The sequence below is a fragment of the Mauremys reevesii genome, unplaced genomic scaffold, assembly GCF_016161935.1.
Source record: "Mauremys reevesii isolate NIE-2019 unplaced genomic scaffold, ASM1616193v1 Contig3, whole genome shotgun sequence".
NCBI classification, from domain to species: domain Eukaryota; kingdom Metazoa; phylum Chordata; order Testudines; family Geoemydidae; genus Mauremys; species Mauremys reevesii.
Window position 1 is genome coordinate 1523954 of NW_024100840.1, and position 13084 is coordinate 1537037.

The following is a 13084-nucleotide window of genomic DNA, read 5'->3' on the forward strand; positions in this document are numbered from 1 at the left end:
AGTACTTGGTACTGCTAGTGAAGGCAGGAGACTGGACTCAATAACCTTTCAAGGCTCCTTCCAGGTCTATAAAATAGGTGTGTCTCTATTTATTCATTCCACTCCAATCCAAAGAGTGAGAGTCTATGTACCAGGCACACTCCATCTTTCAGCTCCCCCAATCACTTCTGGATAGAGATTGTCAACTCTTGTTCAAATTACAAACAAAAATATGGAAACAAGCACATTAGAAATGTTTTATTCCATTTGACCAATTATGCAGAGCAAGGGAAAAACAAGAGGTAATTCATAGACAAGTCACCCTGATTCACTATATGTAGCACAGTAGAAATGAGTTTTTAAGAGGGACTTTGATGTGGATACTGTAGTGGTTTTTCAGATGAGCTCATCAAGATCTTACTATACATTGGGATCTACATGGAAGAAGGCACAGAGGTGATTGTGCAAGAATTTGAAAAACACGTGAAGGATGATAGGAGCATTGGCAGAATGGAGGGGATGGGGCAATGCAAAGGCTGACAAGGGAGGATATATAATGAAGTGCAGAGTTCTACAGAAATATGAAGGAAGAGACGTAGTTTAAATGTGATGTTCAGAGATTTGAAAGGGTCTGATCTCCATCTGAAGGAGGAAGTGGTCTGAGCAGAACACAAGGGTTCATTTTTATATGCCTTGTATTTACATCTGACTCTAGGATCCAGTACAAAGTGTGTCAGCTCTGTACGTGGGTCCAGAGACAAAGGTGCTCAGATTCGACAGTGATGAGTGCAGTATAAGAACCTATAGTGCTAGAGAGGGAGACAATGGCAAAATAGTAAGAGAGAAGTTGCATGATCAAACCAACAGGCAAAGAAGTCTAACTTAGTGGTAGTTTTTGTAATCAAGGCAGAATATACTGAGTTTCTGAAAAGGAACTTGGATGTAGGCTTGGAGAGAAAAGGACAGATCTTGGAGATGCGGAGGAGGAAGAACAAGTTGGATTTGGATATGGCCTAGATGTGTGGGACAAAGGAGAGAGAGGAGTCAGTTGCAGGCCTGAGTGATGGTGAGAGTGGTGGTGTTGAGAAGAGTGATAGAAAAAGAAGAGGAGAAGGTATGGGAGAGAGGATAAAGAGTTCAGTTTTGGTCATTTTCAGTTTAAAGTGACAAGACATCCAAGAGCACAGAAACAAGCTGGGCTGTGGGATTGGATGGATATTATTTACTCTGGGCCATTCAGCTCCAGAGTACACTATTTTAATGAAGGTTTGTTAACAGTTGTATGAATAGATATAAGTCCTACCCATTTACTTTTATCTGTGCAATGATGTTCTGACTGTCAAACCTGTTCCCAGCAGCTGCAGATGACGGCAGGAGATCGGAACTCAGAATCATCCTTGTTGGCAAAAGTGGAGCTGGAAAAAGTGCGACAGGAAACTCCATCCTTGGGGAAAGAATGTTTGAGTCCAAACTCAGGGCAAAGTCAGTAACTTTGACTTGTGAAAAGGGGCAAAGGATCTGGAATGGGAGGGAGCTTGTGGTTATTGACACACCTGCCATTTTTGATGGAAAGGTTTGTGAGCCAGTAACAACTAGAGAGATTGTTCGCTGTATCACACTCTCTGCTCCAGGCCCCCACGCTCTGGTGCTAGTGACCCAGCTGGGCCGTTACACTGAGGAAGACAAAGACGCAGTGAAGCGAATACAGGAGATTTTGGGAGTTGAAGCCATGAGGCACATGATTGTCCTGTTCACCCGGAAAGAAGATTTATCAGTTGGCTCACTGCATGAATATGTGAGATACTCAGATAATAAAGATCTTAAGTGGCTGATTCAGAAGTGTGAGGACCGATACTGTGCTTTCAATAACAAAGCAACTGGAGCAGAACAGGCTGAACAGGTTTCTGAGCTGATTAAAATGATCCAGAGAATGGTTCAGGAGAATGGGGGCAGATATTATGTCAGTGAGATGTATACGGAACCTGATTTAACTGAACAAAAAGTGAGATATCTTATTGGAATAAATAAAACAAACAAGGTGAAAGCGGTGAAAACTGCTTGTACAAAGTATAGGAAAGTTATTCTGGGCTTTGGGGTTGCTGCAGTTGTTGTTATTGTTGTACTTCTCCTGACTTACATCAGACACTAACAGCCATTACTAAAGTCTCATTGCAACCTAACTCTACTGCTCCTCAAACCCTGCATCTCAGCTTCTCAGGCACCCTCAGCCTATGCCAGTGCAGCACATTCTTACAATGTGAATAAAGCTATCAGCATTTGTTCTTTATTAACAATAAAGTTTAGATAATTTAAATATGATGAGCCAGTTACTCTGGATTTAGATGGTTGAACTCCATTAACTTAAGCACAGTCATATGGGTTTAGAGCCATGTAACAGCGCTCAGCCTGGATTTGTAATGGAGTGTCTCCATTAGCTTCACTGGAATATGCTGCATTTGAAGGGGGTCATGAGTAGGGGATCCCCCATCCCTCCTCTTTACCCCAAAGACAGAGAGAACAGGGGAGTCTGCCCTCCCCACCTGGGGTGGGATGAGGGCCAAAAGCAGCCACCTGCCGATGTCCCTCCCCAGGCCCTCCGCCCAGGGCAGGTGGAGGGACTCCCGCTCCACAGAGCTGCCTACATCACTGTCCCTGACCCGGTGCTGGTCAGAGGGTGGGGGAGGCCTCCAAGCCATAGCCCAGCCATGGTAAGAACTGCACAGGCTCAGGCAGCTGTGAGGAGCCGTGGTGGACCCTTTAATGCCCATGGTGTGGGGGGTCGGGGACAGCAGCCCCCAGCCCATGTCCCTGCCCCCTGTATCCACCTTCCAGGGCAGATGGATGGTCTGTAGCATCTCACAGCTGCCCTCATGGCTCTTATCCATGGTCGGGCTGTGGCTCTGAGGCCCCTGCCCCCATTGGCTGGAGCTGGGTTGGGAAGAGCCGTGCAGGCAGCTGTTGGGAGTGGGTCCCTCCACCTGTCCTGGGCTGGGCAGAGAACCAGGTGGGGGTGGGGAAAACATGGGCAGGGAGCTTCTCTCAGCCTCCCCACACCATGAGCAGGCGGAGGGTCTGTGCAGCTCCCACAACTGCCTGGGCTCCCCAGTCAGGCTTCACACTGGGGGTGGGGCCTCAGGGGGAAGAGGGCGAGATCCGCTCTGGTGAAAAAATGGTCCCATCCAGTTCCTGCCCTATCACTGCATTTACAGCCAGATAACTGAGAAAAGAGTTTGGACCTTTCACTAGAGCTGTGAGATCTATTCAGCTCGTATGTAAACTTGGAGTCGCTCAAACTGCAACATCAAACATGGGGAGTATTTTTACTAAAAATGAAATCACAGAGCCAAATTCAGACCAGGTGGAAGTTGGTGAAACTCTATTGATCTTACTGGAGTTACACCAAGAATTAGTCTGGCTCCATCGGTGTAGCCTCTTTTGATATGTTGAAAGGCAAATTTAAAATCCACCAAAGATGCAACTATGGAATACGATACTATGTAGAATTGGTTGGGGTTTTTTTTTTGTCTTTTGTAAGGTATCAGTCAATGGGACTTAGGCTTCTAAGTGGTTAAATCCCTTTTGAAAATGAGATTTGGTCTCTTAAACCTATTATGATTCAGAATTGCAACGCTGAGTGCACAGGGTAGATAAACAAGTCTTGAAAAGGAAGGTTGATAAACAGGTCTTTGATGTATATCAAGTATTCTGAAGCCAGATATAATGGGAGGTACATTGGCATCTGAGGTAAACAGGAAATTAGGTTAGCGGAGGATGAAGAAATCAACATGGTGTCAGACCACCAGAGAACAAGCAGCAGGCAATAAAAAAAACTTTCTCTGGGGGTACACTGGGAAGAGAATACATTTCAAAGGTTTATTGGATTTTAAGAGGGAGGGAGAAAAAATCTTGGTTATCCTTCACTGGGAAGCAAAAAGTATAGTATGTTTTGCATTCATGAAAGTTGGATTTTGGCCATGAGAGCAAAAATCCAACAGTACTGGGAGGAGACATGAGGTGAGAAACTGCTTTAGATAAGATTAATTTACTGAAGTTAACCCATTTCTACAAAATGAGAATTTATCTTTTTGTTTTATTTGTAACCAATTGTTTCCATTATCTTTACTCAGTATCACTTAAATCTCTAGCTTTGTAAAATAAACTTCTTGTTTATCATAAGAACATCTCAGTGTTGTAATATTAAGCCAAGTGTGAGTCCTCGGTTGAGTCAAACAACCTAGTGTGTACAATATCTCTTTGGGGCCAGCAAATGTGGTATTTTCAGGGTGTCCAGTGACAGCAGCTGGGCACTACAGGGAATGCTTTAAGTGGGAGTGCACCAAGTGTTATCTGCAAGGCCAAGTAAAAACTAAGGCAGAGGGATAACAACATGACCCATAGTTCTGGCACCCTGAGAAAGTGTCACTGTGCCATAGTGTTGGCCGGATTTACACACAATTGGCTGATGGTCACACTCCAAGCACTGGTCAATTAGGTTCCACAAGATTCACAAATGAGAAGGTTGGAAACAGACAAAAAAGGTCCCAGTTTTGTTATTTTCTGCTTGCTTATCTTGGGTGACAGAAATGGAGTAAATAAAAGTATAAAAATGAGCAAGGCAGAGGCAGGCCTCAGTGAAACCTCCATGAAGGTAGAGCTGGCCAGGCTTCAGTTAGAGAAAGCAGACAAGGAGTGTGAGCACCAGAAGTGGGAAGCTGAACAAAGAGCCAAACAAGGGGAGGCACAAAAGCCATGGGAAGAGGATGCACACCAGAAAGCCCTGGAACTGGAAGACAGGAAGTGTGGGGAGAGGCAACACCAACTCAGAATACTGGCGCTGCAGATGCAAAACCCTCAGGCTGTTATAAATCTTTTCCTGACCAAGCCAGACAGAACAAATTGTGCTTCTGTTACAAGGAAACTGATTGTATTGAGGAGTATCTGACTACCTTTGAAAGAATCTGTAGCCATCAGAACGTTCCTGAGAGCCAAAAAATGACTGTCCTCTCTAAAGTGATGGGTAAACATTACAGGTGTTTAATTATATGGATGTAAGTGAAACAATAAAATAAGATTTTTTTTGAAATCTCTCTCTTAAACAGTTTCAGATTATACAAGAAACTTCATGCCTGAGGTTCAGGAACCTTTGAAAAACTGATTAATTAAAGTAATAGAAAACTTCTGCATAACATGGTGGGTTATTTGAAAGCGTGGATTAAATTCAAAAGGACAAACACCCGTGACAAGTTGGTGGATTTAATTGCTCACCAGCAGTTCTTTGAGGGTTGCGCCAAGCAATTGAGAACTGCTGTGTGGGAGAAAAGTCCAGGATCAGTAGAAGCTGCTGCTGAATTAGCTGACTTGTATGTACAGGTCAGGCTGTTCTGGGAGCGGAAGCCCCAAAGAGAAGGTGTGAAAAGGTCAGCTTCCTGCTGGCACCTCCTCATGGCAAGGTGTGGTGTGGCAGCTCTCTCACTGCTGGGTGTCTCCTGCCAATAGCTGCTCTGCCTCTTCCTGACACTTGATCCTCCAGCCGGGTCACTTCCAAGTCTCTCCCCTTCCATGGTAATCTGCAAACAAAAGCATAGGGAATTAAAGCAACTGAGTTAGCAAGAGTGAAAGGGGGAGACTCTCTCGCAGGATGTACCAGGCTCTGGCCCTTCTTTGTGAGGGAGGGGCCTTCAGGCAGTGGATGTTGGGGAAGTTCCTGCCTCCAGTCAGCCCTTTCCTGAGGGGCTGGGACTGAAGGTCTGTCCTCTTCCCTGGTTTGCCCACAAGTGAACTGTTCTCTCCCCTTTTAACTGTTTCTCCAGCCTGCGCATACCTTGCAGGTGTAGTGATGTGGGGGTATGGGGAGCTGGTTGAGCCCAGAGCAGCTCCTTAACCCCTTGTTGTTCAGTGCAGCTCCGTATACCTTTTTATAGAAGGGCAAAAGTCAAGTAGGGACTGTTTTATCCCCGGTGAAAGGGCAGGAGGTTTGGAGTCCAGGCACCCACCACCTCAAAACCAATCTCCTCCTGGTTATCAGAGTCACAGACCTCTGTCACAGGAGGACAGTCCAAGGAGGTGTTTCTCATGAGACGACTCCACAGGAGAGAAAAGAGATTGACCTGAGCAAAAGGAATCCAAGTTCAGGAGTGCCAGAATGGGGGGAGGAGGGTGAAGGGGCCATGCCCCTGCCATGTTTGAAAGAGGACAGGCCTGGCCCATCCACTTTTCACCAGGGGCCTGGTCCCCTTCCCCTCCTCTTCCCCTGAGGCCCAGACCCCGGCCAGGCTGGCAGATGGAGCTCAGTCCAGGTAAGAGTGGCCTGGGCAGGTGTGGGGAGCAGTGGACCTTCTACCAGCCTGGGGTAAGAGGGGTTGAGAGTAGCCCCCAGCCCATGTCCCCATTGCCCAGGCTCCCCACCCAGGGATTCTCTTACCATGGCCCAGCTGCCCAGGAGACTCTTACTATAGCCCAGCTGCAGTTCTTCACCCCCCAAACTCCTACCCTCTGAAGTAAGAGCCCAGCCAACTGTGAGGAGCTGCAGACCTTTCACCTGCCCTGGGTGGGGAGCCTGTGGGGTGGGTACACAGGCCAGGGGCTGCTCTCGATGACCCCTATCCCAGACAGGTGGCGAATCATAGAATCATAGAATATCGGGGTTGGAAGGGACCTCAGGAGGTCATCTAGTCCAACCCCCTGCTCAAAGCAGGACCAAACCCAACTAAATCATCCCAGCCAGGGCTTTGTCAAGCCGGACCTTAAAAACCTCTAAGGAAGGAGATTCCACCACCTCCCTAGGGAACCCATTCCAGTGCTTCACCACCCTCCTAGTGAAATAGTGTTTCCTAATATCCAACCTAAAACTCCCCCAATGCAACTTGAGACCATTACTCCTTTTTCTGTCATCTGCTACCACTGAGAACAGCCTAGATCCATTCTCTTTGGAACCCCTTTTCAGGTAGTTGAAAGCAGCTATCAAATCCCCCCTCGTTCTTCTCTTCTGCAGACTAAACAATCTCAGTTCCCTCAGCCGCTCTTCATAAGTCATGTGCTCCAGACCTCTAATCAGTTTTGTTGCCCTCTGCTGGACTCTTTCCAAGTTTTCCACATCCTTCTTGTAATGTGGGGCCCAAAACTGGACACAGTACTCCAAATGAGGCCTCACCAATGTTGAATAGAGGGGAATGATCACGTCCCTAGATCTGCTGGCAATGCCCCTACTTATACAGCCCAAAATACCGTTAGCCTTCTTGGTAAGAAGGGCACACTGTTGACTCGTATCTAGCTTCTCATCCACTGTAACTCCTAGGTCCTTTTTGGCAGAACTGCTTCCTAGCCATTCGGTCCCTAGTTTGCAGCAGTGCATGGGATTCTTCCGTCCTAAGTGCAGGACTCTGCACTTGTCCTTGTTGAACCTCATCAGATTTCTTTTGGTGCAATCCTCTAATTTGTCTAGGTCCCTCTGTATTCTATCCCTACCCTCCAGCATATCAACCACTTCTCCCAGTTTAGTGTCATCTGCAAACTTGCTGAGAGTGCAGTCCATGACATCTTCCAGATCATTAATGAAGATATTGAACAAAACCAGCCCCGGGACCAACCCTTGGGGCACTCCGCTTGAAACCGGCTGGCAACAAGACATGGATGTGGATAAATTGGAGAAAGTCCAGCGGAGGGCAACAAAAATGATTAGGGGGCTGGAACACATGACTGGGATTGTTTAGCCTGCAGAAGAGAAGAATGAGGGGGGATTTGATAGCTGCTTTCAACTACCTCAAAGGGGGTTCCAAAGAGGATGGATCTAGACTGTTCTCAGTGGTAGAAGATGACAGAACAAGGAGTAATGGTCTCAAGTTGCAGAGGGGGAGGTTTAGGTTGGATATTAGGAAAAAAAATTTCACTAGTAGGGTGGTGAAGAACTGGAATGGGTTACCTAGGGAGGTGGTGGAATCTCCTTCCTTAGAGGTTTTTAAGGTCAGGCTTGACAAAGCCCTGGCTGGGATGATTTAGTTGGGTTTGGTCCTGCTTTGAGCAGGGGGTTGGACTAGATACCTCCTGAAGTCCCTTCCAACCCTGAGATTCTATGATTCTATGATCACTACCCATTGAGCCCAACGATCTAGCCAGCTTTCTATCCACCTTCTAGTCCATTCATCCAGCCCATACTTCTTTAACTTGCTGACAAGAATACTGTGGGAGACCGTAGCAAAAGCTTTGCTCAAGTCAAGGAATAACATATCCACTGCTTTCCCCTCATCCACAGACCCACTTATCTCCTCATAGAAGTCAATTAGGTTAGTCAGGCATGACTTGCCCTTGGTGAATCCATGCTGACTGTTCCTGACCACTTTCCCCTCCTTTAAGTGGGGCAGCAGTGGACCTTCTACCTGCCTGGGGTAAGGGGGGCTGAGAGAGGCCCCCAGCCCATGTCCCCATCGCCCAGGGTCCCCACCCACGGATTCTCTTACCTGTTGAGATGAGTTCCTGTCTGCATCCTGTAGAACTTGCCCATACCGGTATTGCCCTGGCCTCTTCTTTTGTCATTCAGTGTTGAACACATTCTAAGACAATATGCATTTCCTCACCTTTTGGGGGCGAAGCCAGACTTTAAGGCACCTGCTCCCCTACATGGTGTAAACTTTGCTTGTGCCAATCAGAAACGAACACAAACAGGTTTTGGGCCCCGTCCCCTATGACACTTCTATGATGTCATAGTGGGTACTTTATGGCCTGCCTGCCATGTGCAGGCAGGGAGAGGAGAAAGAAAAACGAATCCTGTGTATACCCGTGTATCCTGTGTATACCCGTGTATCCTGTGTATACCCGTATCCGAGCCTGATCACCTCGAAGCCTCTCTCTCAGCTCACGTGTTTCAAACAGAGCTTTTACGTTTGCCGGTCGTTATGCATTGGTTTGTATTTGTAAGTATCAGTTATTACTAAATGCTGCATCTTTGTTTATAAATATTGTTAGTAGATATTTTAGTCATTGTGTGTTTTAAGTTTCATTAACTCTATTAGCTAATCATACGCTGCTCCCTTACCCCTTGTAATTATCCTCAATAAAACTTTTAAATTGATTAAGTTTAGTGTGTGTGTGTGTGTGTTTCTGCAGTTTGCATCGTGACCCATACTCTCCTTGCATCCCTTACCAATATAGTCTGTTGCCACGTGCAGCCTGGTAAATAACAGGCCTGCATTTTCTTTCGCCCCTGCGAGTCCGTGGCAATCCACATGGCGTCATGAACAGGATGCAAGGGAGTTGGGCCATGTCCGTGGCATGCTGCAGACCGCGCAAATAATGAAACTGAACAGTTCCAACATTTGCAGTTTCACCTTTTTACTAGCCAAAATTTGACTAATCCAAAAATAGAATGGATCTGTTCCCTTGGCTCGGGCAAAACTCTAAAAGGCTATACTGTACCATACTCTGAGGATGTTTCCACCGTCCTGTTTAGCATGATATGCAAGGCCCTTGATCTGTGCTCTGTCCTCCACGGGGGCACAATGATTGCAGCTAAACAAGCAGCCCCAGGCTCTCCTAAAGATGATAATGAGGAGAAGACAGAAAATGTAGAGCCCATCACTCCCCCCCCACAAATCCCTCTCAGAAAATTTTGCCATCCTCATATGAAGCTCCTAAAACTCCTCTGTATCCAGCTCTGCCAACAGCCCCAGAATTTACTGAATCTAAAACTGTAGCAGAAGCTTTGCCTATTGCGATAACTAACCTCGATGGAGTTAATCTTTCTTGGCTCAGGTCTCACTACGTTCCTAGGTTGCTCTTCACCCCCCCGTCCCCCCCGCCGCCTCTCCTCACTTTGGGTACGTCTACACTACGGGACTATTCCGAATTTGCATAAACCGGTTTTGTAAAACAGATTTTATAAAATCGAGTGCGCGCGGCTACACTAAGCACATTAATTCGGTGGTGTGCGTCCGCGATCCGAGGCTAGCGTCGATTTCTTGAGCGTTGCACTGTGGGTAGCTATTCCCTAGCTATCCCATAGTTCCCGCAGCCTCCCCCGCCCCTTGCAATTTCCGGGTTGAGATCCCAGTGCCTGATGGGGCAAAAATCATTGTCGCGGGTGGATCTGGGTACAGCCTCACCCCTCCCTCCCTGAAAGCAGCAGACAACCGTTTCGCGCCTTTTTTGCTTGGTGAACTGTGCAGACGCCATAGCACAACAAGCATGGACCCTGCTCAGCTCAATACCGCAATCGTGGATGTTTTAAACACCTCGCGCACTCTCGTGCAGTATATGCTGAACCAGGACCTTCGAACCGAGGCGAGGAGGAGGCGGATACGGCAGCGCGGCGATGACAGTGATGAGGACTTAGACACAGAATTCTCTCAAACCGCGGGCCCCGGCGCTTTGCAGATCCTGATGGTAATGGGGCAGATTTTATCCATTGAATGCCGATTTTGGGCCCGGGAAACAAGCACTGACTGGTGGGACCACATTGTGTTGCAGGTGTGGGACGATTCCCAGTGGCTGCGAAACTTTCGCATGCGTAAGGGCACTTTCATGGAACTTTGTGACTTGCTTGCCCCTGCCCTGAAACGCCATAATACCAAGATGAGAGCAGCCCTCACAGTAGAGAAGCGAGTGGCGATAGCCCTGTGGAAGTTTGCAAGGCCAGACAGCTACCGGTCAGTCGGGAATCAATTTGGAGTTGGAAAATCTACTGTGGGGGCTGCTGTGATGCAAGTAGCCAAAGCAATCGCCAAGCTGCTGCTACGAAAGGTTGTGACTCTGGGAAACGTGCAGGCCATAGTGGATGGCTTTGCTGCACTGGGATTCCCTAACTGTGGGGGGGCGATAGATGGAACCCATATCCCTATCTTGGCACCGCAGCACCAGGGCACCCAGTACGTAAACCAGAAGGGGTACTTTTCAATGGTGCTGCAAGCACTGGTGGATCACAAGGGACGTTTCACAAACATCCACGTGGGATGGCCAGGGAGGGTTCATGACGCTCACGTATTCAGAAGCACTACTCTGTTTAAACGGCTGCAGCAAGGGAATTACTTCCCAGACCAGAAAATAACAGTTGGGGATGTTGAAATGCCTGTCGGTATCCTGGGGGACCCAGCCTACCCCTTGATGCCATGGCTCATGAAGCCATACACAGGCAGCCTGGACAGTGGTCAGGATCTGTTCAATTACAGGCTGAGCAAGTGCAGAATGGTGGTGGAATGTGCATTTGGCCGTTTAAAGGCGCGCTGGCGCACATTACTGACTCGCTCAGACCTCAGCCAAACCAATGTCCCCTATGTTATTGCTGCTTGCTGTATTCTCCACAATCTCTGTGAGAGTAAGGGGGAGACCTTTATGGCGGGGTGGGAGGATGAGGCAAATCACCTGTCCGCTGATTACGCGCAGCCAGACACCAGGGAGATTAGAAGAGCACACCAGGAAGCGGTGCGCATTAGAGAAGCTTTGAAAAGGAGCTTCATCAATGGCCAGGGTACAGTGTGACTGCTGTGTTTGTTGATGAACACCCCCCCCCTTGATTGATTCATTCCCTGTAAGCAACTCTCCCTCCCCCTTCGAGTACAGCTTACTTATGCAAATAAAGTCACTCTCGTTTAAAAATCATGAATTCTTTATTAATTCATTATAAAAAGAGGGAGAGAAATAAGGGTGTGGTTTGGGAGGAGGATAGGAAGGATGGATAAGGCCATTTAAAAAATTTTACATTCACGGCATCCTTCTGGTTGGGCTGTCCACGGGGGTGGAGTGGGCGGGTGTATGGAGCCTCCCCCCACGCGTTCTTACACGTCTGGGTGAGGAGGATGTGGAACATGGTGAGGGTTGAGGGTGGTTACACAGGGGCTGCAGCGGCACTCTGTGATCCTGCTGCCATTCCTGAAGCTCCACCAGACGCCGGAACACGTCAGTTTGATCACGCAGCAGCCCGAGTTGCATCCCGCCACCGCTGATCTTCCTGCCGCCACCTCTCATCTCGGTTGTCCCTCCTGTCCTCACGTTCATCCCTCCTGTCCTCACGTTCACTGGCCTCTTTCCTGTAATTTGATACCACGCCCTTCCACTCATTCAGATGAGCTCTTTCATTGCGTGTAACTTCCATAATATCCGAGAACATCTCATCTCACGTCTTCTTTTTCCTCCGCCTTATCTGTGCTAGCCTTTGGGATGGAGGAGGGATGGTTGAAAAATGTGCAGCTGCATGAGGGAGATAAATATTTAGAAAGATACATTTTACAAAACAATGGTTATACTCTTTCACAGTGAACAGCACTATTCACCTAGCACATGTGATTTCCCTACACGGTCGCATTTTTCATCTTGATAGTGAGTGCTTGCAGCTCTGGAGTTAGATCTCACAGACACAGGTCCAGGCATCGGAATTCAGCTTGCATGCGGCCATGGTAAGCCACTGTCTTTCGGCTTCTGTAGTGATTTACCCCTCCCCCCCAACGCATGGCTAATACCATGCTAGCTCCCTGCTAATCAACAACCTTCCCACCCCCCCACCCACTGCGTGGCTGGTAGCTTGGGGAAGATCGCCGGTGACCAAACACAAAAAAGATCATCGGCATTTCACTCCTCCCCTCCCCCCGCGTCGCTACTTGCAGGAAAGGTTTTTTTTTAAGCTGCTGCAGTCCACGAACCCATTAGAAAAATGTCCACCCCCCTTACTTAAATTCCTGATTTTTAACCAGGTTATCCTGAACGATATCACTTTGCTGAGGATAACAGAACAAGGTAAAGAACGGATGCTTCTTGAATGCCAGCAGTCACCGGGACCATACGCTGCTATGCTTTGCCATGCAATGATACCTGATTACTTGCTACATGCATGGCGTGGTAAAGTGTCCTACCATGGTGGGCGGAACAAGGCTGCCTTGCCCAGAAACCTTCTTCAAAGGCTTCTGGAGTACCTACAGGAGCGCTTCATCGAGATGTCCCTGGAGGATTTCTTCTCAATCCCTGGACATGTTAACAAACTTTTCTAAGTAACTATACTGTCTGCGAATGCATCCCAAGTCCTCAGGGCAAATCAATCATTAAAAAACGCTTGCTTAAAAAACAATGTTTGCTATTTACAAAGGTACACTCACCAGAGGTCCCTTCCATGGCGTCATTGTCTGGG

At 47.7% G+C, this 13084-nt stretch overlaps 1 protein-coding gene across 1 annotated transcript; it reads left to right on the forward strand.

Annotated features, from left to right (window-relative positions):
- Positions 1 to 996: 996 nt before the first annotated feature.
- On the forward strand, positions 997 to 2128 carry LOC120393764 (GTPase IMAP family member 2-like). Its single transcript, XM_039518261.1, has 2 exons — positions 997 to 1093; positions 1335 to 2128. The coding sequence occupies exons 1-2, from the start codon at positions 997 to 999 to the stop codon at positions 2126 to 2128; spliced, it is 891 nt and encodes a 296-aa protein (XP_039374195.1).
- Positions 2129 to 13084: the final 10956 nt, after the last annotated feature.

Excerpts from the sequence above, each read along its gene's own strand:
- LOC120393764 (XM_039518261.1), top strand. The coding sequence starts at position 997 with ATGTGTGGGACAAAGGAGAGAGAGGAGTCAGTTGCAGGCCTGAGTGAT. Across the intron at positions 1,094-1,334 it reads TAGAAAAAGAAGAGGAGAAG|CAGCTGCAGATGACGGCAGG; the intron begins GTATGGGAGAGA and ends ACCTGTTCCCAG.